This window comes from Magnolia sinica, chromosome 4 (genome assembly GCF_029962835.1).
Source record: "Magnolia sinica isolate HGM2019 chromosome 4, MsV1, whole genome shotgun sequence".
In the NCBI taxonomy this organism is placed as follows: Eukaryota; Viridiplantae; Streptophyta; class Magnoliopsida; order Magnoliales; family Magnoliaceae; genus Magnolia; species Magnolia sinica.
Window position 1 is genome coordinate 36,228,032 of NC_080576.1, and position 27,171 is coordinate 36,255,202.

At 40.6% G+C, this 27,171-nt stretch overlaps 2 protein-coding genes across 2 annotated transcripts in view; both read right to left on the reverse strand.

Moving 5' to 3' along the window:
- Window positions 1–17,821, reverse strand: part of LOC131243017 (mitochondrial phosphate carrier protein 1, mitochondrial) — a 28,739-nt gene extending 10,918 nt beyond the window's left edge. The window contains exons 1-5 of the mRNA XM_058242069.1: window positions 17,012–17,821; window positions 13,895–14,244; window positions 13,767–13,810; window positions 2,010–2,224; window positions 1,473–1,597 (exon numbers count right to left, since the gene is read on the reverse strand). Coding sequence (XP_058098052.1) covers window positions 1,473–1,597; window positions 2,010–2,224; window positions 13,767–13,810; window positions 13,895–14,244; window positions 17,012–17,170 — 893 coding nt within the window. The 5' untranslated portion in view covers window positions 17,171–17,821. The remainder of the gene's footprint in view (window positions 1–1,472; window positions 1,598–2,009; window positions 2,225–13,766; window positions 13,811–13,894; window positions 14,245–17,011) is intronic.
- Window positions 17,822–26,220: 8,399 nt separating this feature from the next.
- Window positions 26,221–26,763, reverse strand: LOC131244115 (uncharacterized). Its single transcript, XM_058243770.1, has one exon. The coding sequence runs from the start codon at window positions 26,761–26,763 to the stop codon at window positions 26,221–26,223; it is 543 nt and encodes a 180-aa protein (XP_058099753.1).
- Between the last annotated feature and the right edge of the window lie 408 nt (window positions 26,764–27,171).

Sequence of the window (27,171 nt, forward strand, 5' to 3'; positions counted from 1 at the left end):
TAATATTTGCATACTTGTTATATGCAATGCACACGCATTCTCTAAGCTTCATAGTAAGCTTACGCATGCTGTTTACGTGCAGATTATACTGGACCATAACAGTATTGAGGCAGGAGCATGTGCCTGATCTTTTGGCCTTTTTAGGTATTTCCCTTTCCAGAACTATACGCAAATCCTTTTATAGTGGATGTATGTGATGATGATGTTTGGTTTGTGGTACACCTGTGGTTATACTCCTTTACAAAAAAAAAAAAAAAAATCACTTCGAAAATCCGCCTCATGAGTTCCGTTTCTGGGACTTGGCGTATGGGTGTTGGGTGCCAAAACTGGGGTACTATGGAGGCTATCAGATCCAAGTTCGGATTACGGCGAATGGGCACCGGAAACTGGATTTGGGGCGTGACAGAAAGAGTGCTAAACTTTTGTAAAAATAGGCCAAGTAAAGAGAGCTATGCACATAGTAATGTGTTGAGTTATGGTCCATAACACCCACAATATTCTCCATGAAGCTATTCTAACCTTTCAATTGGTCGCCTGAAAATAGACAGTTAAAAGAAGCAACACAACAAATGCCAAAATCAATGGAGAAAAGGTCAAACGTTGATGGCTAGGATCATCCACTCAAAAATTTTGAAGGCATGGTCCATCCAAGGTAGGCCTATGAGATCAATGTCCTAGTTCATTGAACCACGGGCCACTTGTACAAATGATGAACCAAAGTCCTCTTATGCTTATGGCCCTTAGCAAAATATGCTTGTTGTCATTATGAGGCAAACAGCTACAATGACCCTTCCGTATCAAAGTAGACAGGTGGAACCAAATATACATCTCTCCTATCTAAATCAACGGCTGGAAATCCCATTTCTTCTCTTCATGTAGATTATTGCCTTTCCAAGATGTCACTTAGGTTGAAGTCTAAACCTTCTAATGTCCACAATTCTTCCAGGAATCCTAGCCCCTGTATCTCCAGCTATAACCAACATTTCCATTGCCAAACCAGAACCCACCTATCCAGCGATGGCCTTCCAAATACTCACCCAAGACCACTGTCACCTCTCTCTCCCCTTACCACGCTTAACACTTTAACTAGTCAAACCCAACCTAATTCCTAGTTCTAGATAAAGGGATCTCTTTGATTTTCTACAACCTCTAAAAACCTAGTATGCCAGAAAATAGACTCTCACTCATTATTTTAAAACCTCTCAAAGTCCAATGATGCATGGAGTCCAATCCTTCGTAATCGAGTTTAGATATGTATTACATTAGGTGGAAAAGGTGGAAGATAGCTTTGCTAACAAGGAGGTTTGTTAGTACTCCCTTATCTATTTGGAAGACTATGCTAATGTATAGTTTCAACCTTCTTTTCAAATAGTTATTAATTATAAAAGACGCATGTATTAACATATTAAGACAAATTTATAGAGCATTTCGGAAAGTATAAAATATAGACATGCCAAGCAAGATACACTTACAATCCGGTCAGCACTTTAATGGTGTCGTAGAATAACCATTGCATAGTTATAACAGGTCCTACAAACATGATCCGAATAGGAAGACTTCTAGTAAACAAATTGACGAGCCCAATGCTCCTCACAGCCTGCAGATATAGAGGAACAATATTTAAATCCATATTTATTAGCTTTTGATCATATAAATTATGCTACCAAAATGTAGAATATGAACCTAAAACTTAAGCTATATTTAGAAATACCTCAGAAATCAGTGGTGGAAGGAATCGATTTACATAGTTCAACTTTTTTTTTTCTTTTTTGTCGTCTTTTTTCGTTTTCTTTTTTTTTTTTCTTTTTTGATAATTTAAAGTACTGGTTGAAATTAGTGGACTTGTTGTGTTGGGTGAAAACTGATAACCTGTCAAATTGGGTTTTCTACCATCCCAAATGATTTGTGAGTTCAAATGAAGCAGACACATCACCACATTCATCAATGGTGATTCGGGGGTATGTCCAAACACAGCCTTAGAGAAGAAAAGTTAAGGGGATGGATGTTACCTGTAAGACATTATCAGTCTTCTTATTGTAGAGAGAAGCAACAATGTTGTCCGCAGGATTTGAAATGACAGTACCAATGGCCCCAGCTGCATAGCCAGCTACACATGTCACCCCAAGCTGTTGAGCTCTTGAGCAATCCTCTTTTCTTCTTTGAAGTACATTATGGTATAAAAGGTCTACTGAATGCTCGAATGTTGAGAACATAAGAACTGAAACTGCTCAATAGAATATTTAGGGGCGTTAACACGTATAGAAGTTGTCCTGCAAACAGACTACAAAACATCCAATTTGAATAAAAAATTGTGATTGCATTAAAAGAAGAGAGAAGCAAAAGAAACAAGAGTAAATGATAGATGTGTGTAGGCTGACCTCAAAGAATCGCAGACTTGCGGACATCTGCAGTGTCCACAACAGCTTAGTATACACCTGCGGTGTACACAGATTTATGTACACCTGTGGAGTACAGTTTTTGTCTAGGATCAGTATTAGGATTAGATTAGGTCTCTAACCCTTCTTTATCTTTTAGTTTTCTCTTTTAACTCAAATTATCTACCTGTAATCTTTTATATAAATCAACATTAAGAGAGGAGGGGAGATACTAGGTTCCTCATCTCATGTTCTCTTCTTCTAAATCTATCATGGTAACAGAGCTTCTTTGATCCGACCTCTACATCCTTTTCTACTTCCTTTTTACTTCTTCCCTGCTTCTTTTACTTCTCCCCAAGCTTCAATTTTGAAAGTCCTTTTCGTCAATCCCTGTTTACCCTGTAAGATGGTGAAAGTGAGATAAGTTTTCTCCATCACCATCCTACGGATGCATCATTAAATCCACAGGAAGAGATTTCTCCACCGGCCATTCCTCTGGAAGAAAGATCTGCAGCAACTCGAAGCTGCAGATCTCACTAGAGGAGTCTTCTTATATCAAGAAGCATACAGGAATCTAGTTTTGGCATTTTTTTTGTCACCCAATCTGCACCGTAAACCATCTAAAGTCGCCAGATTAGGTCTCTTAGCCAGAACCACTCCGGTGTCATTGGAGTCCCATTCTGGCACCAATTTCATCATGGGATTTGGGTCAGGGACACTCCAACGTCACCAGAATCAAGAAAAGCAACCTCTATCATCGCCGGAGCCACCAGATCTAAGGCGACAAACCTCTATCATCACCAGATTCAGGCCCAAGAGCCTTTGTTGTTGCCAAAATTGCCTCTTGAGCTTCCTATCGCTGCCGATTCTGACATACATCACCGGATCCTCCCTCTGTTGTCGCTGGAGTCACCAGAATCAAGTATAGCAGCCTCTGTTGTTGCTAGAACTGCCTTGTGGGCCTCCCGCTGCTGCCGGATCTGTCATTTATGCCTCCAGAACCACCTGTTGGGGCTGGATCTGACGTCCAGTCCTTCAACAGACACTTGATCCACCTCTAGGACTGCCTGCTGTTGCCGCATTTATCATACGTACCTCCATTCATCGTCGAATTTACCCACTGGACCACCTGGACCATCATCTACTTTTAGATCTGTTCTCTAGGCCGGTTGTTAATGGTGGATCCAATGTACAGTCCTCTATCAGACACTCAATCCAACTCCAAAACCCTCCAACACTACACATATCATCCTTAAGGATTTTATTTTTTTTTATATTAATTAGTCTCTAAATGGGAGATAATAAACATATCCAAGGAGCTTCTGGACATATGGATAGCCCTAGACTAGTATTACCATTACTATGGTAAAACTAGATAGCACAGATTATTTAGAATGGTCCCAGGCAGCTCGGATGAATATTGGACCATGAAAGAAACCAGGACACATTACGGAAACCAAGAAACAATCAAATTCTGATGATCCCACATATGATGAATGGGAAAGTGAAAACTGGCTTGAAATGTCTTGATTGCTAAATTCTATGCAACCAAACATTAGTCATGGACTCTTATCTCCTGAAAACCGCAAAGGATGTATGGGATAAAGTTGCTAAGATGTACTCTCACCAAGAAGACTTAGCCCCTATCGACTCCACAAAGATAAACAATGCCGAACAGTAAGATGGAACCGTAGAAGAATACTTTGCTAGCTTGAACAAAAAAAATGGTAAGAATTGGATAACTATCAAGTAGTAATTCTAAAATTAGAAGATCTGAAATCAAATATGTCAACCCAGAATCTTTGAGTTTCTAGTTGGTCTTCATTTGGATTTCAAACCTCAACACACATATTCTTGGGAACGAATCTCTTCTTACCCTCAAATCTATATATAAACATACATGCGGAAGCTAGATGATAGAATGCTTCTCACGCCATCCTTCCATAATAACCAGCCTTGAATACAAACTCCAAAAATACTAAGGCGCAAGGAACTTGATGGGGAAATGTTGACAAAGATAAGCTCAAATGCACACATTGTGAAAGAGAGAGAGAGAGAGAGAGAGAGAGAGAGAGAGAGAGAGAGGATATATAAAAGAATATTGTTGGGTCCTTCACCCCCATCTTCAGCCTAAGAATGTCAAAACAAAGTCTTCTACTGATATGAGTATTGTTGAAGATACTTTTGCCCATAGTGACCAGGACCTAAGAGACAAAACATCAGTGAACTACAACAACAAGTGGCAGCCCTCTAGGCCTCCATCTCCATTGCTAACCAGATAGGGCAGTCGGGTACTTCTATAACCGCGAACCATGTCTCTCAAACATCATGGATCATCGATTCAAGAGCATCTGATTATATGATGGATATAACCAATGGATACACTTCCTACTCACCTATCTCCAGCAATATTAGATTGGTTGACGATTCTCTTCATGAAGCCCTGGGAGATGGAACTTTCCATCTTTCTGATTCCCTATCTATCTCTTTTGTAGTTCGTGTTCCCTTGTTTCCATCTAATCTTCTTTCCTTGAGTTGTCTAACCAAACAAGTGAATTGTTGTGTTATTTCTTATCCATCTCATTATGTTATCCAGGGTCTAACAATGAAGAATACAATTGGTGGTGGTTGTGAAGATCGAAGGCTCTACCTTCTCAACCGAGAACAATTCAATTTTGCTCAAGTTTTAGCTTTTGCAATAGAGAAAAAATGGGGTGACTATCTAGGAAATACTAGTTCCTCATCTCACGTTCTCAAAATCTATTATAGTCAAAGCAGTGTTCGAAATATCGGTATCGTGATACGTATCACATCCTTGGGATACAGATACGTATCGGTTATCGCATGGGATATATCATTTGTATCGGGTAATTTATCGCACTTTTTGAGAAACGTTGGGGAAATGGTTGAATTTTTCAATGAAACTTCTAGGATCGTTAAAAAAGACCTTAATACACACTTTTAAATCATAACATCTCAAAAAAAAAAAAAAAGTGCACATAATAGGTTTCCTTTATATAAGGTCCTAAGCTATGTGTTGTCTAATTGAACTAATGCAACTATGTTCAAATTGAATGCATAATATAATTTAGAGTGTATATGATGATCATTTCATCAAACACTCCTAAATACTAAATATTTCAAAAATTAGTTGATAGCTAGTTGAATGGAAATTTATAAATAAATTTTTTTTAAAAAATTAATATTTTAATTAAAAAACTTATTATTTTTAATTAAAAAATGATTTTTATTTTCCGAAAATTAACAAGGATTTAACAAATCAGTAGTTCAACCCTCATACGTGCTTGATTTCATGTTTGGAGTCAATCATTGCAAGCAATTTAGGAAAATTTGGGGAAATTTTAAAATTTTCCTAATTTTTCCCAAATCAGACCACCTACACTCCAATTTCGAAATTAGAGTGTATGTGATGATCATTTCATCAAATACTCCAAAATACTTCGAAATTAATTTCAATTGATAACTGGTTGAAGGAAAATTAAAGAAAAAAAAACATGGAGAACACGAAGAACCAATGGTATCGAAATTAAAGCTCCAACCCCATGATTTTTCATGCAAAACATGAAGAATCAATGGATTTATAACCATTTGACACTGATTTAACATAATTTCAAAAAAAAAAAAAAGGAATCAAAAATTGAAAAATGCTCACCGAATCGAACTCGTGGGATATATCAACACTACATGTGCGTTTTGTATCACATACATGGGATACAAGATATATCGTGGGATATATCGGCCAATATCGTCGATATTTAAAACATTGAGTCAAAGTAGGAGTCCCATTAGGTTAACATGGTAGTTAGATTGTCAATCAAGCCCATATGCTAGAATGTTAGCTAAAGATGGATACTTAGGTCAATGCCTGACACTATGCATGGTATAAATTAGTTAAATGTGTACAAAAATAGCAACATAAAGGTAGGATTTTTTTTAAGAAAGTAAATGCTGCATTTTCTCTTAACTGTAGGGATTAACATGTTGCAAAAGCTAATTTTACCACCACAATAAAAAATTCACTCTGAAAAAATCTGCAAACAATAAGGTCAAGATTGATTTTGTTTAGGTTCAAAATAACTATGGTGAGTGGGTCAATGAGTTGGTATAAATGGTTGAGCAAAACAAAAATAAATTAAAAAAATAAAAAGATTCGGGGTTTAATTTGTATGCTTTAAAATAAAATTAAAAATTAAAAAAAAAAGAAGAAGAAGAAGAAGAAGAAGAAGAAGAAGAAGTTTAAAAATGGATGTATTACTGTAAAATTGAGAATGTATGGATGGATGTGTGTTTGCATGCACGATTGAATGCACACCTTGTGTTTTCTTAACATCAACAAAGGTTGTAAAGAACTTCATTTTCAACAATAATCCTAGAAGAACATAGCCATATATGTCTAGAGAAACAATTAATCATCACCGCCACCATTTGGGTCAGCATAATGAATGTTGTCTTGTCAGTAAATATCAATAGAGAAAGGGGGATCTAATATAGCCATTTCATACTCGACAATAGAAATCAAATACTAGTAATGGGAGGGTATGGGTTTCTTTGTTCATATCCTCCTTCCTAGAGGAATAAAATAGAACATTTACTCTTTTTCTTTTTTCTTTTTCTTTTTCTTCTTCTTCTTCTTCTTCTTCTTCTTCTTCTTTTTGCCTCAAAATATGAGGTTCCCTTTTTTTGTAATAAAAATTTTAGAATTCAAAGTTTAAATTTGAAAGGTAAATTTCATATACTAAAATTTTAAAAAGGAATAGCAAATCCGATGGATTTTTTTTTCTGGAAATAGCTTTCAAAAAATAAATAAAAGGTATACGCACAATTAGAAGTTACTTTCTAAAAATACCAATTACATTTTTTCACAATAAAAATGCAAAATAATAATAATAATCTCTTTCAAAATATACCAATTACATTTTTTTTTCACAATAAAATGCAAAAAAAAAAAAAAAAAATAGTTGAATGTTCACTCCTAAACAAATCAAAATTTACCAATTATGGAAATAGGATTCATATATCTAACCCATAGATGGGACATATGATGATGATGATGATGATGATGATGATGTCCTAACAGTAGAAGTGATTGTCAATGTTGTACATCATGATACCATCAACAAAATCATTAAAATTCAACCTGTGAAAAAAGATGCTCGACATCAATTGAAAAAGCAAGGCCCTTTTAACAAATATCTGCACTTGAGCATTGTTGATCAAAGTGGAGAACTCCAGTTTCCAAGCTGAATTTTAGTGGGTTTTATTTTATGTTGGCCAGGGGCTTACAGGTGTGGGTGTTGCGCCTAGAAATGCCTCTAGTGGGGTTCATCAGGCCTTCTTCGGACCCATCAGGTCATGCTCCACCCCAAAAGCCCCAAAAGCAGTCACTCTGCCTTTAGGAGAGGGCCTGTGTATCCTTGCCAAATCTATTGGATTCAACCACAACCACAATAATATCCTTCAATAGGCAACTTTCAGAATGAGCCATGCCATGTATGCTATGTTTTTCCCAACATTAGAAGCCTTATTTCTAGGTAAAATAGTTCATTTAGCCATAAAAATAAAGTCTGAAATAGGTTGACTGTAAACTCCCAAGGCATTAGCTAACTAGCTTTTGGTATTGAGACCTTTGTCCTCTTTTGATTATCTTTTAATTCAATCTCTTAAGCTACTTGCTCAGGAAAAAAAAACAAAAAACAAAAAGGAAGAAGAAGACGAAGAACTCCAAATTTCCTTCAAGCTCTTTAAATGCAAAAGGATACAGAAAACCTTAAAGAGAAGTTGCATAGAGACTGGATTCCAGATATACCATCAAAGGTACACTTCCATAAGTTATTGCAAAAGGACCTACATGCCTCTCACCAATATACTTGTAAGGCCCGTATCCTAGTCCGTGCCATTCCGTAGGCTTCCGCGGTCCTCCCGATCGAATTCTGGCAACCCTCGACCTGTATCCGACATTTGCACGCGATCCTAAGCCAAGGCCTGCATGCCGAAGTCGGCTCGACCCGAAACTTGTACCTTAGCGACCGCGCCGTCGCTACGGTTCCAACGCTGCGACTCGCGCACCGATCTGATACCCTGGCTAGAAGATGTGGGCCCGCGTTCATTTCGAGGAAAACGCAGTGTGTTGCGAATTTCGAGGGAATCTGTACGTGTCCCATCAATCAATACACCCCATACCTCAAGTACAAGCTCCATCCCTCATTTTTCCACAAGTCAACTCTCTTTCTCCCCTAACTATCCCTCTTTTACAAAATTTCAAACACACCCATGCTTCCCCATCTCCTTTACTTACAACCACCACTCCACCCATCCCTTCATCCATTATTTCTATCTCTCCCTCTCATTCTCTAGCAATTTCTCAAAATCCCATGAGAGCTCCAACATCCAAGCTCTCTCCCAAATAGTAAGTGTGGCCCACCTTCTCATCTCCCATCTCAACCTTCCAATACCCATCAACCTACATCAAAAGTGAAGGCAAGGAGCTAAGGAGGCTAAGGGATCAAAGAGGAGTGCAATAGGTGAGTGATCCACCGTTGATTCTTATTTTAGGGCTCACTTGTTGGTGGGACCCATTTTGATGTATGTGATGTAACCATGAGAGGCCCATAGTGGCGGGGTCTCTCTCTCTCTCTCTCTCTCTCTCTCTCTCTCTCTCTCTCTCTCTCATGATTGGAGTGGACCCCACAAATGTGTTATATATAACTGTCCATCAGACGGTGTGGCCCACACCATCCATTGTTGGGACGGTGGAGATCCCCACACTAGACTGAATGATGTATACTATATTCTATTTATATTATATAAATATATATATAAATATATACATGCATGGTGGGCCACGTCCATGTGGGACCCACCGTGATGCCTGTGTTGTGTGCAAAACCGTCCAGCGTCCAGAGACGCTGGACGTGGCCAGGCAGGCCGTGAAGTGTGAACTGATGGTGTGGCGTACTGACACCACAAAAATATCAGCTTGGTTCAAAACTTTTGGGTGGGCCACTCATGCGGACCCCACCTTGATGTGTACATCTAATCCACGCCATTCATTCCATTTCTCGACCCAATTTAGGCGTTGAGCCGAAAAATGAAGTTAATCCGAGTATCTGGTGGGCCGTATCTTGGAAAATGGTGGTCTTTACCGTTAACAGCCACCTTGATGTTCCTATACGCCAAAATACCTCGGATATTGGGCTTGTTTGGCTTGTCTTGAGCCATAGGAGCCAGTGGACAGGGTGGATTCTACTGATGCGGGCCCCACCTAAGAAAATCCTTAGGAAAACATAAAAAACAAAAAAAACAACAAATAAGGCAGCGCCTGCTGCTGCTGCCAATAGTCAGAGGACGCCAGCGGCGTCTTGCAACATCTGACGCTGGGATGTGGGTCCTAGCCATGGCCCCACCAAATCAGCTGTATGTGGGACTCAGGTGGCCCACACGGCAGGAAACAGTGGGATTGAACGTCTGCCATTGAAACCCATTTGGGTTGTCACAGAAGTTTTGGATCATTACGAAATTTGTTTTTCCTTTTCATCTAGGTCTGCATGACCTTATCAACAGATTGGATGGCAGATAAACGTTATGGTGGGCCCCACATGGGACCAACTGATGTAAGTGTTTTAACCCACACCGTCCATGGGAGTGGGACGGCTGGTGTACCTCAATCCAGCTATATAGTTGCTGTAGTTGCGTCACCAAGCTTTGTGGGTCCCACCTACTTCATCCACGCCGTTCATTTACGGGACCCACCATGATGCATGTGTTGCATCCAAGCCGTCCAACCATTTTACAAGCTCATTTTATGGCATGAGCTAAAGAATGAGTCGGATCTATAGTTCAAGTAGACCCCACCATTTAAAATAGTGGGGATAGTGACATTCACCGTTCAAACTTCTTAAGGGCCACGGTGGTTCCAATCAAGCTGAGGTTTCTGCTTTCACTTCATCTATCTCCATGTTAACTTATGAATAGATCGGATCCCAAATAATATATATATATATATAACGGTGGGCCCTGTAAGATTTTAACGGTGGAAATCATTGTCACTACTATTATTTGGAGTGCGGTCCAGTTGATCTTTTGATAGGATTTATTTTTTATATATATATATATATATATATATATATATATATATATATATATATATATATATATTGATTTCTAAAAATAGATGAGTTGGGTTCGGCATATTTGAACTCTGCCCATTCGACTAGGCCCATCCAACTCGGCCCATTCGACTTGGCCCATTTGATTCGGCCCATTTGATTTGGCCCGGTTTGATATACAAGAGGCTCATTAGTGCAGCCCATTGATGCAGCCCACCTGATGTGTATGAGGCCCATGTGCAGGGCCCATCTGTGATGTATCTTAGGCCCATGTGTAGGGCCCACCTATTGCGTATTTGAATCCCATGAGTTGTGGCCCATTGTGATGTATTCGAGGCCTATGGGCAAGCTCGAGCTCCTTCACTTGATTGTTGAGATTACCTACCACATGAATGAGTTGATCTATTCGCTCTGTGAGGGAGTGGATCAATTAGATGGATAACTTGCACAAACTCTTCGTGTGTCAACCCCTTTTAAGCCATTAGGAAATGATGCAGAGTTGGCAGTTTCCTAAATATCACCCCCTTTGATACCAAAATGGTGCAACCCGGTCATTATTCAAAGTATCACCGATATTATTGAGATATCCCAAACATTATTCATATCTAAAGCTCAATGATATCATTAACACTAGTAGCAATACCAATAACACTGGTAGTCTTAAAAATTCCAAGTATATACAATGTATCGCTAAGTATCACCAATGTATCTCTAATATTTTCGACTGTGTAAATTCCAAGTGTTGCTTGTATTGCTAGTGCATCAACGATATTTTGATAATATCACCAATGTATCGATATTGACTAAAATTTGTTTATTAAAAAATTTCCATTTCAAATTTTTTAATGGGCGCATGGTTGTATGCAGTGCTCAAATTGTCAACGACAATATCAATCATAACACGATATTATCATTATTGCAACAAGGGCGATATCAAGATAGTCTTTCCTTTCCTTTCCAGTTGTCGATGATTTCTCAACGAAGTATCATGTGTTGTAAATATTCTGAAATATCGATGGATGTTTGGATGGAGGTTGGATGGATAGATGGGATGGATGAGATGGTTGTACTAGTTTCTTACGACAACACATGCTTTTGGGCCCCCATTAAATGGACACTTATTATATATGCATTTTTTTTGTAATTTTTTAATTCCTAAATATGCAAATATGTATATTTTACCATCTCCTAAAGTTTCACTGAAAAATTCAACTGTTTTTCCCATATTTTCCCAATGTTTCCTCACATTTTCGGTTATCGGCGATATTGATATTGTTTTTGTATCCCGGGCTAGCAAAGCTTGTAGCGATATCGATATTTTGAATGTTGAACCTAGTTATTGAGTCAATGAGATCTCAACACCTGAATTGTAAAATTTTAAAAAAAAAAATGGACAAAAGTACACCCACAAGAATGGAGCAGAGAGGGAGAAGTAACTTCATTGGTATCAAACTTCTTCTCTTACAACACTCAAGAAAAACTCACACTAAGAAAAATATTGGAATTACTGACTTCTACACTACCCCCCTTTTTATAGATTCTAAGTGAATCTCTAATGAGAATTCCTCCAACTAAGAAATTGATTTCAAATCAATCATAGTTGACTTCAAATCAATCTAATCTACCTAAGATAGTAAAAGCCTAACAATGGTAAATACAGAAAACAATCCTAATTACATTGCTGAATCAGCCCCTCACATTTTCAATTGCATCTTTAAATCAGCCCCCATATCTTCCAAATTATAGTAAATTGCAACCCTTGATTTTGGCCCCCAAATCTATAAAATAAATAGTCCAAAAATCAACACATGTTGGGCCCTATGGTGGGCTTGGGCCTACGTTATTTTTGGGACCTATGGTAGGCCTAGGTGGGGCCGTGGGTAATGCGGGGGCATTTTCACACCGGGCTCGATTGGGGTGGCTTGTGGGATGCAGGGGCACACTCGAGGGGGGCGGCCCGTGTAACCCATGGATTTGGGGGCTGGGCTATGAGATAAAGGGATTAATTTTCCATGCTCTATCAATTCGAACTTTTAGAGCAAGTGGTTAATTGTCCTGCGTCAAATTGGTATCAAAGCAGGAGGTCTTGTGTTCAAGACTCCTCACCAGGGGTGATTAATGCGGGGGCATTTTCACACCGGGCTCGATTGGGGTGGCCAAGTGATTAATTGTCCTGCATCAGTGGGCCTAAGTGAGCCGTGTGGGCCTACATCACCAACGTGGAAATCCAGTATGCCAAATCTCTGTTAACAGCTATATATTGCACACATTGTACACGTTACCTTCTGTTATGCTGGTCATCCTTCTCCCAGCAGAAGGGCACCTAGTATATTTATTCACTGATGATGCATGGAATTTAGTCACTCTTATGGCGAATAGATAGACAAACCCTCTCTCATTTTATGGGAATTAACCCATCGTATTCTCCAAGAACTCTTAACATGACAGAAGCACTAAAAATGTGCAGTTAACTAGCACACCTGAAAATTTTCAATTATTTCTTTTTTTTTAAAAGGGCCCTGTTTCTTGAAAAAGAGTACCGAGACTGCACATTGTCCTATAACCGAACAAGCTGATTCACCCAGAAAGACTCCCTATTGAAGATATCTATAACACCTCCCTATTGAAGATATCTATAACACCGTGGTGTAATAATGATGGACTATGCCTGCCCAGAGACAGAAACTAAACATAACATCGCTTGGAATCTTCAACAATGCAAGTTACCTAAAGCAAAAAGTTGGTGGATCTGTGATTTTGTCTGAACTTAATTTTTCAATAAGGTTTCGTTCCACCTTGAGTAGATCTATCCTCCAATGCTAGTGATAAAAAGGAGCGGTCCAGGAAGTTAATCGACCAAAACCTCAGAGTTTCCAACTCCCCAAGGGACCAGCATAACAAAGAACAACCTTGCTAAGGTAAGATATCATGCAGAACTGCATAGTTCTGTCTAAAGCAATGGACAAGGATAACAAGGATGGACAAGTACTTCCCACACACAAAGATGCCAGGGCCTCCAATGGTCAAACAGCCCATGCTCATACTCTCAGATACTTCCAATTGCAAAAACTATGGGAGAGTGAATACACAGAAATTGAATCAGAAAAGCATAACTGTTTGCAATCAGTTCAAAAGTAACCATAAATGCTAATCCATGTAAATTTCAACTATTCATAATCCACTGAAAACAGCATTCAGATTGTAGCTATCCAAATATCAGGAGGAACAGAATGAGAACTCTGGGGAATAGAGAACAAGTGATTACATGGAAGGTTACGACCCCAAAGTGGAAGAAGCCCTCTGTAGAACCTGAAAATTGAAGAGAAGGCGTAAACACTTTTTAACTCAATTTTGAATAAAGAAATCTACCCAAAAGACATAATAATTATATACCCAGCAAGGCCTTCAGTCGCATATAACTTTGGGAAGCCATCAGCCAAGCCCTTTGCAAACTCGGTCTGTGTCTGAACACGGACCTTGACTGCTTCGAAGGGGCAAAGGGCAACGTCCGCAATTACTTGAGCCGATGCACTGCTGATGAAGTAGATGACACTCCTATTATGTTCAACCAATACATCAGAATACAGCTTTTTGAAATATTCATAAAGGCCAAACTTGCATCCACCCTGCACACCATATCCAAAGAACTTGCCAGCCCACCCTCTCCAAAGGGCTGAAGGGCCTTGTTCTTTCAAAAGAATATTCAAACTAGAGAAGATGTGGTTATACTTGACAGGATTCACCTGCAAAGGAATTTTCATTGATTAAGTTCACCATATGAAAATCAAGGGAAGAGTCCAGAAACAAGTAACAACACCTTACTATTTTCTCAAGAAATTATATTCAAAAGAAATTGCTCAAGCCCTCACAAAGAATGTAAAATATAGTCAACAAAACCAATCACACAAGATAGAAGAGCGCTAAATTAAATAAGAATACAGGATATATGTGTACACACACACACACACACAGAGAAGAAAATGATCAAGTGCAAATATTTTTACCAAAATTGTAGTGGAAACGACCTCTGTGGGCCCCACCATGATGTGTTCATGACATCCACTCAGAACATCATGCATGCCATCATTTGACCGTGAGCCCAAAATCATGCCAACTCATGACTCAGGTGGGCCGCACTATAGGGAACACTTGAGAGGGCACACCCTCCCCCTCCCAACCCTTCTTGCTCATGTGCCCACCTGAGTCATGGATTGGCCTGATATTTGCGCCACAAGGGATGGCATGGATGATGGTAGAAGTGCATGTCATGAACACATCAGGGTGGAGCAAAGTTTGCACTAGATCATGACCCGTGTGTGTGCACACAGTGTGCGGGCGGGCGGGCGGGCAGGCGTGCGTGTGTGTGTGTGTGTGTGTGTGTGTGTGTGTGTGTGAAGGCATCCAAAAAGGATCATAACATATATAATTCTTCTTTCTAAATAGAAAGAAAACTGCATACAACAAGCACCACCAAAGAAAAATCAAATATTGAGACAAAAATAATCACCCACTGGACCCAAATTATAGTTTAGTTCAGCTTATCCATCTAGAAAAACAACATTTCCTGAATTATAAAGGTGGAGTTTTTGTATCCTAAATAAGCAAAATCTACAGAACCTGACCAAACCTGTCATAGACAGAAAGTAAAATAAAACACTGAAAGTAACTATTTTTAGAACACATTCCTCTCCAATCAAGACAAGCTAATATGCTCATAAAAACAAAAGATTGAAGGAATTTAGACAACCATACAAAGAATAAAATTTAATAAAGAAACAAACATGAAATGAACAATTTCAAAAGACTCTTCCTAGGTGAAGACACACTAACATCTCCCTCAAAGGATTCATCAAGTTTGGCGCAGATCTTCATCACATCATGAAGAGGTGCAAGTCTGCCATGTAGATGGGCCCACAGATTAATAAGGGGTGATCCACCATGGCAGGCCCTATCTTGGATTCCCCATGGCCAAATAATTAAGGTGATTGGACAATTATAATTCTCTCACAGATAAGATTTTCAGAATTGAATGAGGACCACTACCTATCCTATTTTGCTTCCTACTTGCAGCTATGCAGGCTCTTGATCGGATGGGTTAGCATTGTGGTTAGAGCAGAATATGAGTTACATGCAATGGAAGGTGGAGCCCACCAGGCAGCTGGTCCAGCCCAGACAAAGTGTGGCCCACCAAAGGAATGCAGCAGCCTCATCACAATATTATGAGGACATGCAACATAGGGATCCATTCCCCTTTGGGAAATGACTTGAAGACCATAGCAAACAAAGAATAAATTAAAGAAATACCAAACGAAAACAAATCAATGACTTTCAGCATTTTTGTTGATTCAGTACAGAACCCTTAACATGCAAACACAACCATGTGTCTGCCACAGTTTGAGATCCAAGCCACTCATCAGGTGGACCCCATTTTGTAGCACCTGGCCCAACACATCAAGCTGGTTTCACTCATTTAGGAAAACAATGGTCAGGTAAAAAAATTGCCAATGGTTCAAATTCCACCTACACATGGCCCATCTGATAAATTGACTGGCCTGATTTTTGGACCAGGTAATCTAGCAGTGGGCCAGCCAGATGAACGCAGCTGCAATTGGGTTGGGAGGCCACGATGGGTTGGAAAATGGATTTTAAACCTGTCAGGCCAGACTAGTTCAATTTAAGAAGATACTCAGTCATGCCAGGCTCATTTTCCACCCCACAAATGAGCCACTTGGATCTTGCAAATGTGGTGAAAGTTGGCACGTGCAACAGTAATAACATGCTTATATAATCTCATAGAGGAATAAATATAAGAGGCCCATTCCTCTGCAACTTTTTTAGAATAAGCTTATTCTACAACTACGTTTGTGGAGCCCAACATTGTGTAGGGACCAAATCCACACTGCCCATCATGTTTGGCCCCTAATGTTCTCCTTGAAGCCAAAAAATCAGGCTGATCCGAAACTCAGGTGGGCCACACCATGCAAAATCATGCCCAAAACTTCTAGCATTACAGTGTGGCCGCCTCAGTTTGTAAGGGCCTGGATTTTTGGGTGTCCATTCACCTGGTGAGGATCATCTTATGAATGAATTGGATGGCATATGCAAAACATTGTACGCCCCCCACACAAGCTGTAAGGTTTTAATGGCGTGCATTCCCATCTCAACTGTTCCCTGTGGTTTGAACCACCTGTGTTTTCCATTGGCCTGATTTTTTGGATACAGGATGAACTCAAAAGGCACCTTATGGACGGAGTGGATTTGTGTCCGACGTCATGGTGGACCCCACACAGGTAGTTATCAAATCAGCTTATTCTTCTTGTCGAGGAACCAGCCCCTAAAATACTATGCCAAACACACCTAATAAGACATGCAAGAAATTGGAATCTCCTCAGGCAAAAGCATGCTAAATTTCTGAAAATTAAATAATATCTGCAAAAAGAAATAACCCAAAAAAAAAAAAAAAACCGAAAACAAAAACAAAAACATTGTCCTTGTTCAGATCAAGGTCACCTGCATATTCACTTTCAAGACATCGAGAGGTGTGATGGCGAGATGGGTCATCCCTGCACTGACCGTTCCTCCCGCTGCACAAACCGCATAATACCCGGGCGAGAAAACCCTCAATCCCTTCTCTTCCTCCTTATTATTCTTTCCATCAATTCCTATCATTTTCTCTCTCCAATCCTCCCTTCTTTTTCAATTCCTCTCTTAAAAAACCCCCATTTCTTGGAAAAATCACACCTTCACAGATCTCCCAAATTGAGATGAAATCTGGGAAACTTCTGAAATCGGTTTTTCCTCTGTACAGAATTTGAAAATCAAATCAAGACTCCTCTCATATACTCTTCAGTTTCCTTCACTCCTCTCAAATTCAAGCGAAACTGCACCAAATTTCGAAAAGAAGAGGATATGAAAAAAAATGGGTTTTTCTTTTCTTTTCTTTTACGGGTTGGAATTCAAGATTGAGTTATTTTCGTTCTCCCAAATTCAATTGAAATTTCAAAATATGGGAAGATTAAAAGAAACGGATTTTTTCCTTTCTAGATTAAATTCAAGAATCAAGCCAAAACTCCCTTCATTTCGCTTCGGTTCTCTACAGAGCTCAAACACTCAAATGAAGATTTCTGAGAGGAAAAGGGAATGAGAAGAGACGGGAATTGGGCTTTGGATCCTTGCTTTGTATTTTGAAAATTGAGTGGAGATTCGCTTTCAAGAATCGAAGAAGTCGTGGCTGGCATTGAACGCTGGAAATGCGACCACGTCTCCATGACAGAAACGCAAGTCCTGAAAGAGAGGTTTTGGTAGGCGACTGGTGCTTAAACCCTGAAACCAGAACGCGGGTGTCCTGCAAAAGCCTTTCCAATAAGTTCCTGCGCTGGGAACCTTGGTGGGGCCAACCTTCATATTTTTAAGAAATCCACTCCGTCCATCTGTTTTCTGATCTCATTTTAGGTCTCAAGAGAAAAAGTGAGCTAGATCCAAGGATCAAGTGGGCCGCGCTAAACGAAAAGGTGGGTAGGGAAACTCCTACCGTTAAAACCTTCCTAGGTTCGACAGTGACGCTTACATGTCATCCATACCGTTCATAAGCTCGTTCTTATTGGGATGAACTGAGAAAATAAATATTAGACGGATTAAAAACTTATGTGGCTCTAAGAATATTTTAACATTGTATGTTCAATACTCACACTTTCAGCTAACTCACATATTGGATCGAACTCATTTTTGGTCTAATGTCACAAAATGATCTCACAGACCGGATAAAAACAGTAGATTAATCAAAAACATGACGGTAGCCTGCTAGGTTCCAGCGCAGGAATTTCATGTTAAGGCCAGCATTCGCGTCCCTGAAACCATGAGGTTGGAAATGGATGAGCTACCCACAGGTTGAGGGGCAAAACTCCTACTTGACGTCGCTAAGATTTGTGGGTCACCATGATATATGTGTTTTATCCGCTCATCCATTTAAAGAGATTATTTTATGGCATGAGCCAAAAAATTAGATATATCTTTAGTAGACCCGCTGCATATAACACTGAGGTCTTAGTATCTATCCCTGGTAGGGGTGGCTAGCAGTGAAGTGTCAGCTGACAGTGGGGTGCACTGACAAGCTGACAAAAAAAAAAGGAGTAACGACTATGAGGAAACCTTCCTATGGTCCACCGTGATGTTTATTTGAAATTAACTTATTCATAAGTGCTAATGACATACCTTAAAATAAAGGAAAACACAAATACCAACTTGTTTGAAAACTTTTGTGGCCCTTACAAGTTTTTAACGGTGGGCGTCACTCCTTACGCTGTTTTCTATGATGGGGTCCAGTCGAGCTTTAGATTGACTCATTCTTTAGCTTGTGCCCTAAAATCATCTCTCCAAATGGATGGACGGTGTAGATGCCTAACACATATCATGGTAAGATACATAACACATGTCATGGTAGGATCCACAGAAATTAGCGCCATCACCTCATCAGCGAGTCTCGCTAGTCACATGTCCCGCGTTCTTGAAATTCCAAAGGACGCGGATTGCGACAGGTTTTTCAAAACAAAATTACGGAGTGGATTTGCCACGACGTCTCCATGCCCTACGCAACGCCAAGCATAGAGATATTTCTGTGTCGAGGGTGACAGTCAATCCGCTGCCCCCAAAACCGCGTCCCTTTCTCGGACTACGGGACCAGTTTAGGAAGGACGCCGATTAGCCACAGGCAGGTTGAGCAGCTATTGAAGTGACGTCATTAGGTTCCGTAGGCCCTCTAATGATGTATGCATTCTATATGCACCGTCCATCATTTTGGATAGATACACATTTCGAGTGGACCCACCACAGTAAATTGTGGGGACTCCAATGCCCAACGTTGAAACTTTCCTGGCCATATAAGATATAACTTGTTAAATGGTCATAGTGGATATGTATGCTTATTTTGGCGGGTGGCATCAAAGTTAATCTTTTTGGATCGAGCCGTTGTATCAATTACAGCATGTTTGTATAATTAAAAACAAACAAACTAAGCAGCTAATATTTTTTGGCATGCTTAGTGGAATTTAACAAATATATATAAATATATATATATATATAGAGAGAGAGAGAGAGCTGTCATAAAATATTTACTATGCATCAGTCATGCAAAAAAAAAAAAAAACTAACATTTTTTGACATGCCCAATGAGACTGCAAATTAATTTGTTGCTTTAACATTTAGTAGAATCAAGTATATTTGCCAGTGCAATAATTGTCCGGAATCATGGGCCGAAGGAGTGCTCGCAATTCTTCAAAAGCCGCTATTGTGGCTAACGAGCCTCTTACTGTTGAGTATGAAATATTGCATATTTCCCCTTGTTATTCATTGGTTTTACAAATATAAATGCACTTAATCGATCTATTTTCACATGCTTTCACTTGCAATGTGATTTTGAGAGTTAATGAGAAAAAGACGCTTAAAATGATGAATTGATGTTCAAAAGATTACCAAGTGAAGACTTGAAATTTTAGAGGTCATTAATGAAGAATTTACATGCCAATGATCCAAGAAAACCAAGTACAAAGGATAGAGAAAAGATTGGCAAAATGTAACGTCTCGAAAAAATCTATACAAAGGCCCGAGTACCACCTCAGGTAGGAATCCCTAAGGATCGTATCCTGTAAAAATTTAGACGAAATTTAGTTAAATGCTAAACTAAATAGGCGGTGGATTTAACTTCAACCACTATCTATACAAATGGCAAGACTCAAAACTATCAAAAGCAATAACTCAACACTACTTAATAACCTAGGAGAAATCTCAAAAGCCAGTTGCTCTCAGGAGCACATTGAAACTCCGAATCGGACCTGGACTTCACGTCGAAAGTTCGATGACTGCGAAACTATAGGGCATGTCCGCCTTACTGGGCTTGACGACCCACGCGAGAATCAAGCCCAAATAGTATCAAGAAACGCACAACTTGAGCCCTGAGCGAAGTGTGTGAGAAACGCGAATATCTTTAGAAAATGTATTGAAATTTAAGTGAATTGAATCATTCACTTGCGGGCAAAATTGAAGATTTCAGACCATTAGTTTCTAACGGGACTACACCCATCCGTATACTTATGGCCCCGATCTGGTAAGAACGACCGTTGATCTGATACAACGACCGTTAATCTGATACGGGTCCTCAACGGTCAATCCGCTAATCCGATCATATCAAAATCATAACCTGGTTTAGATCCTTAGTCAGAGAACTTACTCTATGTTGCAGGTGAGTAATGGACTTCCAAATGAGTCCCGTTTGCCCGAAACAAGCACCATTTGACTGTAACCTAAGTATACCATGACCGTGGGGCCATTTACACCAGTTCTGGGCCTATATAATGCCCTTAAATCACCACATTCCCATTTCATACGAAATTCTCTAACCCTAAGAGAGAGAAGAGAGAAAAAAGGAGAAAAAAGTAAGGAGAAGAGAGAGATATAGGGAGATCGTTGCTGGGATTCACTCCCACTACTCCACGGGCTGAATCACCTCTCCCGTTTCGCTGCACCATCTTTTTCAATTACGATTTGGGTAAGAAATCCTAACCCTAATCTCGTTATAGAAATTCAGGTTGGTAGTTTATCGACCTAGCTAACCTATTACGTCGTGTAGGTGTTTGTCGTCTCGTTTTTGGAAACGTATAGTCTGAACCGGGTCCGAATCGAGCTTTCTGACGAAAGGTGTAGACTATAAACGTTTAGTTTATGGTTTTCAAGGCTTTCAATGTCAGCTAATGATTTATGTCTGACTTGACTGCTGCCATATCGTCTTAGACACGTCAATTTCGATATATTACATATGTATGAACTATGTTGTATGAAAATGCATTCCATGTATTTGTTGAAATGTTTGAATAAATGTGAAATTTTGATTTGTGCTTGTCATGATTACTAATCTAAGATCCATTTGTATTATATGTTTTATAACCAATGCCGTGAAATAAATTGTTATAGTGAATGTTGTAACTAATTTAGTCTATGTATTTAGTAAGGTGTAGTTTAAGTGTTTGATAAAATGTCTGAATGAAAAAATGTTAATGGTTGGTATTTATTAAGTGTAATAAGATAGGATTGTTAATTTCTTTAATCATATGTATGGCTTCTTCATGAAATCATATCGTTGCTACGCGACTTATGGATTTAATGCAAGTGTTTGGCGACATGTTTCATGTATTTAATAAAATGCTCAAATAAGTGTTGTATTTGGATTGTTCGTTAAATGAATGGGAGGCGCCCGAGTCGAATAAGGTGTGTGTAAATGATGAGAAGAGAGTAGTCGTACCCTCGAGTATCGTTGCTGATGATTGAGGATCAGTCTGCTAAATAACATATCGTTGCTGATGATTGAGGTTGGGCAGTCGCTGCAAATCCTACATGTTGTCTTTGGGGCGATCTCTGGTACTACTGAGAGCGATCTCGACCTTGTGGTGGCTGCTGTTGCTGGTGTTGTTGAGGGCGATACTGCTGAGTTTGTTGTTGAGGATGTATTGTTAAGTCTGGTGTTGTTAAAAAGGTCTCTATTAGGGGTGACCATGAGGCTGCTTTCTGTAAGAAGACTTATCCTTCCATTCTACAGAGATCCTACAAGGAGGATTTTCAACATGAATTTGATTCGCAGTAAGCATAACCCACTAACAAGCACCACAGGAACACCATCACAAATCCACTATGATCAAGAACTTTAAGGTACAATGCGTATGAAGGGAAATACAAGATAATAATAACGGAAACTCTTGAAGCTCGATTGCACTCTCCTGCTGCGACTAAGCTATGACTACGTCCTGACGTCACCTACACATAGCAATCGTGCATAAGCTTATAGAAAGCATATAGGGTGGTGTAAGTGTGTGCGCAATATGAGCGTGCTCAGAACACAATATCAGAGTAATGCGAAATCATGCTGATGAGTCCATGAATGTAATCAGCCATACCAAGGTTATGCGATGCAAGGCATGAATGTTATCAACCATATCAAGACCATGCAATGTGAGGCATGAACACTATCGGCCACATCAAGGCCATACGATGCAAGGAGTAAATGATGTCGGTCATACCAAGGCCATGCGATGCAAGATGCAACTCAAGCACACTAGTCCTCATCCGAATCCATATATCAATACAACTCATCACTATAGCATCAAATATCAGTACAATTCTCACACTAGACAACCACTGAGGCTAATACACTCAACGCCAGCTTGTCGCCCCTATCCAAGCGCTCAACCGGGTAAGTGGAAGAGACCTCACTATCCGCCTACCAATATCGGGCCCGGCTCATCGATAGTGGACCCATTCCTCAAGTTGGTCAAACTTAACCTAGATATTGCCCCCTCACTCAGGCGGGTAAGGTCACACCCGTTTCCAACTGACCACGACACAGTGGGAGACGCAACCTACTGTATACAACCCTCGTGCGCTCATGTATCCACTCGGTCTCAACGTTGGAGTCATCCTCTAGTACCATCGAGTTTAGGAATTTTCACCCAGGGACATCTATGGCGCCGTGATGCTAGTAACAGTATTTTCGGTGTCCGATCCTACCATACACGATATGTCTGTAGAAGCCACAACTCTAATGTCGATAGGGCATACAGTAATCATGTCATACAAATGCGAAGTGTATGAATCACACTACCAGTTATGCAGCAATCCTGTACGTACCGCGTGCTTATATGGGGTAACTCCGCCTATCAAGGAGCCCATAAACAATCCGCCTGAGGCATATGCTGTGATCAGTCACTCCTTCTATCAAGCATACATATGATGCTTATGAGTATTAATCATGGGGCTATACTAAGCATGTTATATGGTGATGGACTCTATTCATAACGAAGATGGACCTAGACGGCCTACACACTACAAGTATGGGCCTAAGAATGGGCCCTAGGGAGAGTTACAATGCGGACATTTAACCACATTACTCTTACAATGTGGACGTCAAACCATCATTGCTCCCAAGGCATGGCCACCATAAATATCATTACATACATCATGGTGGAATCTCACATCGCAATGGGCCTTATATATAACACATTCGGCCCCACACAAAGGCCTCACATACGCCTCATCGGGTCTCACTTATGGTCCTAAGGTCCTCATATTCATTACATTGGGCCTCAAACACATCTCAATGGGCCTCATATACATCAAGTGGGCCACATCACATGGGACGCACCAATGGGCCTCACACACACTAAGCGGGCCGCATCCACGGGCCACACCAATGGGCCAATATACAGCAAATGGGCTGCATTATATGGGCCGCACCAATGGGCCAATATACATCAAGTGGGCCGCATCATATGGGTGACACCAATGGGCCAACATACATCAAATGGGCCGCATTATATAGGCCGCACCAATGGACTAACATACATCAAATGGGCCACATTATATGGGTCGCACCATTGGGCCAACATACATCAAATGGGCCGCACGAATGGGCAAACATACATCAAATGGGCCGCATTATATGGGCATCATCTACACCATTCTTATATTTTTAAAGATCATTTTAGTGCATTAACTGAAAAGAAATAGATCACATCGGAGGATCATCTGGACCATACCACAAATAACAGTGGAGATAATGATTTTCACCGTTTAAATTCGCAGGGCTCACCATTTTATTTTTTGTCCAACGTGATCATAAAGTCACAAAGACCTGGATTAAGAGGAAAAATAAATTTCATATTGATCCAAACTTCTGTGACCCCAAAAAGGGTTTCAATTGTGGACGTTCTAATCCCCTCACTGATTTTTGCAGTGTGGTCCACCTAATAATTAGATCTACATCATTTTTTTGTCCCAAGCCTTAAGATGAGCTTGTCAAATGGGTGGACGGTTTGGATGCAACACATCCATCATGGTGGGCTGCTGGAACTTTAGATCTGACTCATTCTTTTCCTCATGCCATAAAACGATCCCCAAAAATGGTTGGACAGTATAGATACAACACATGCATCATGGTGGGTCCCACCATCCAAGGTCTGGACAGTGTGGATCCACACAGCATGTACGGCCAGGGGGGAGGGGTTTTCACATACAATAGAGTGTTGCTGCTGCACATGCAGTAGCATCTAGCAGCGGCAGCTGGCCCACCATCAAAACAGATGGACGGTGGGGATATCAGCGGTGGGTCCCACAATACTAGCTGTCAATACAGCAATTATATATAATATATTATTATTAATATTTTTATTATTTATTATTATTATTATCATTATTATATTATTTTTTATATATATTTTTTACAATCCCAGCATCCAGCGTCCATGTCCAGGCCTGGATGGACGGCTGGATATACACATACATTATGGTGGGCCCCACATGCTGCCATGGTGGGGTTCACGTCCAAAGAATGGACGATTAGGATATAACATATACATTATGGTGGGATCCACCGTCCACGTGGCTGGACGGTGTGGATCTCACATGCCACATGGTGGGCTACAAAACTTGCTTATGTAAGTCAGCAGCTATATAGCTGCACAGTACACCAGCCAATCTGCATCCAGCATCCAAGGATTGGACGGTGTGGATGTAATACATCAATACAAGGTGGGTCCCACATGGATATGGCCCACCTGTTTTAGATCAGCTAACATTCGTATTTTTCCCTTCAACCAGCCCTGTCCAGACGGACAGGCAGCTGGTCGGCCTGCTGGACAGGTAGCAAAGGTGGGCCCCACCTATTGATGGCATGGATAAAATACATGTATCATCAGGTGGGCCACACATCAAAGAGAGAGAGAGGTAGAGGGAGAGAGATAGAGAGAGAAACATGAAGGGGAGGGACCCCGCCACTATTAGGCCCTCCCTTATACAATGCATACATCAAGTGGGCCCCACAACAAGTTGGCCCTTTAAAATAAAAATCGACGATGGATCACCCACCTATTGGCTATCTTATTTAGCTCCTTGGACTCCTAAGCTCCTTAACTTCGATCTTGATGGAGGATGATGAAGTTTTAATGGAGGGATGAGAGATTGGGTGGTAGAGAAGTGGGCCACACTTGGGTTGCTTAGGAAGCTTGAACGTTGGGTGCTCTCTTGGAAGTTGCTTAGAATGAGAGAGAAATGAGAGAGAGAGAGAGAGGAGTGACGTAAGGAGAGAGGGATGGGCTTGGTTGAGTTTTGGGTGAGAGAGGGATGGGTGGAGAGAGAGAGAGTTGACTTTGGGTAAGGTTGTGTAAGAGAGGGATGGGTTGGGTTGCTTTGTACTTGATTGATTTGATGGGTGGTAGAGATTCTCTCGGAATTCACATGCGCGGCATTTTTCTCGAACTGAACGCTGGCCCACATCTCCTGGCCCAGGTATCTCCTCGGTGCCCGAGACGCGGTGTTAAAATCGCGGCGACGGCGCGGTCGCAAGGATATAAGTTTCGAGTTGAACCGACTTTGATATATGGGACACGACTCAAGATTGCATGCAACTGCCAATAACAGATCACAAGTCACCGAAATTCGATCGGGATGACTGCGGAAGCCTATGGAACAGTACAAACTCGGATACGGGCCTTACAATGGTATTATTGAATTTGGTGTTGCTAAAAAGGTCTCTGCTGGGGGTGACCATAAGGCTGTTATCTGTAAGAAGACCTATCCTTCCGCTCTACAAAGACATCTGGCGGAGTAGGGTAAGACCTGGCCTAATGGCCTACTCCACTGCACCTAAAACATGTTCCTCAGAATGCTAATCAATGCTAATCTCACTGGGCTTCCTGAATGGCTGATCCTTGCCTAGCAAGCCTTTTCGATGGATGAAACTTCTGGGTTAGGCCTCCCTTCCTCTTGTTCCTATTATCCTGTCTACGAAGTGGTTGATCACGAGTCTTGTTCATCTCTTCAAAATTTGCTTTTATAATCTTAGCTCGGTCCGTCACCTCCTCAAACGTAGGGAGTCGCAAAGGTACTACTCTATTCCTCAAGCTAGGACAAAGTCCCTTCTCAAATTTACGAGCTTTCATACTGGAGGTCGAAATCAAATTCGATGCGAAACAAGACAGCTCAACGAATTTGGACTTGTACTGGGCCACGGATAAAGCTCCTTGCTCCAGAGATATAAATTTAGACACCATCTTTTCTCGAATACTATCAGGAAAATATTTTTGGTCGAACTTGTCGCTGAACATGCTCCAACTCCAAACTATACTCAACCCAGCTTCCTTCTTAACTGACTGCCACCATAACTCTGCTTCTCCCTCGAGTGTGAAGGTAGTAAGCGATACTCTCTGAGAATCAGGACACCCCATCACACATAAAATCTTGATAACCTGGGTCCTCCATCAGTCGGCCTTAAGTGGATCCGGCCGCCCTTTAAATCAAGGGGGTTGCAAAGCCCGGAATTCCCGAATCAAAGCTGACTGCTTTGATACGGAAGATGCCTCTATAGACCTCCTCTCTTGACGTTCCATCAGAGATGCCATGGCACAAAGGATTTCATGAATCGAAGCGGTGTCCTAAGGAGTATCTGGTGCCTTGGCTTGGTGATCCTCAGATGGCTCGTGCTCTACTGTTGTTTTGGTTTTAACGGCCTTCTTAGGCATCATGATCTACAATAGAAAATGGACACCTGGGTTAGCTTCAACCTAAAATAGTCTCTTAAGGTCAAGAAGCACATCTTCCTAACTTCTTATCTTTAAGACCTAATCGTAATTTTT

Excerpts from the sequence above, each read along its gene's own strand:
- LOC131244115 (XM_058243770.1), bottom strand. The coding sequence starts at position 26,763 with ATGGGGTGTCCTGATTCTCAGAGAGTATCGCTTACTACCTTCACACTC.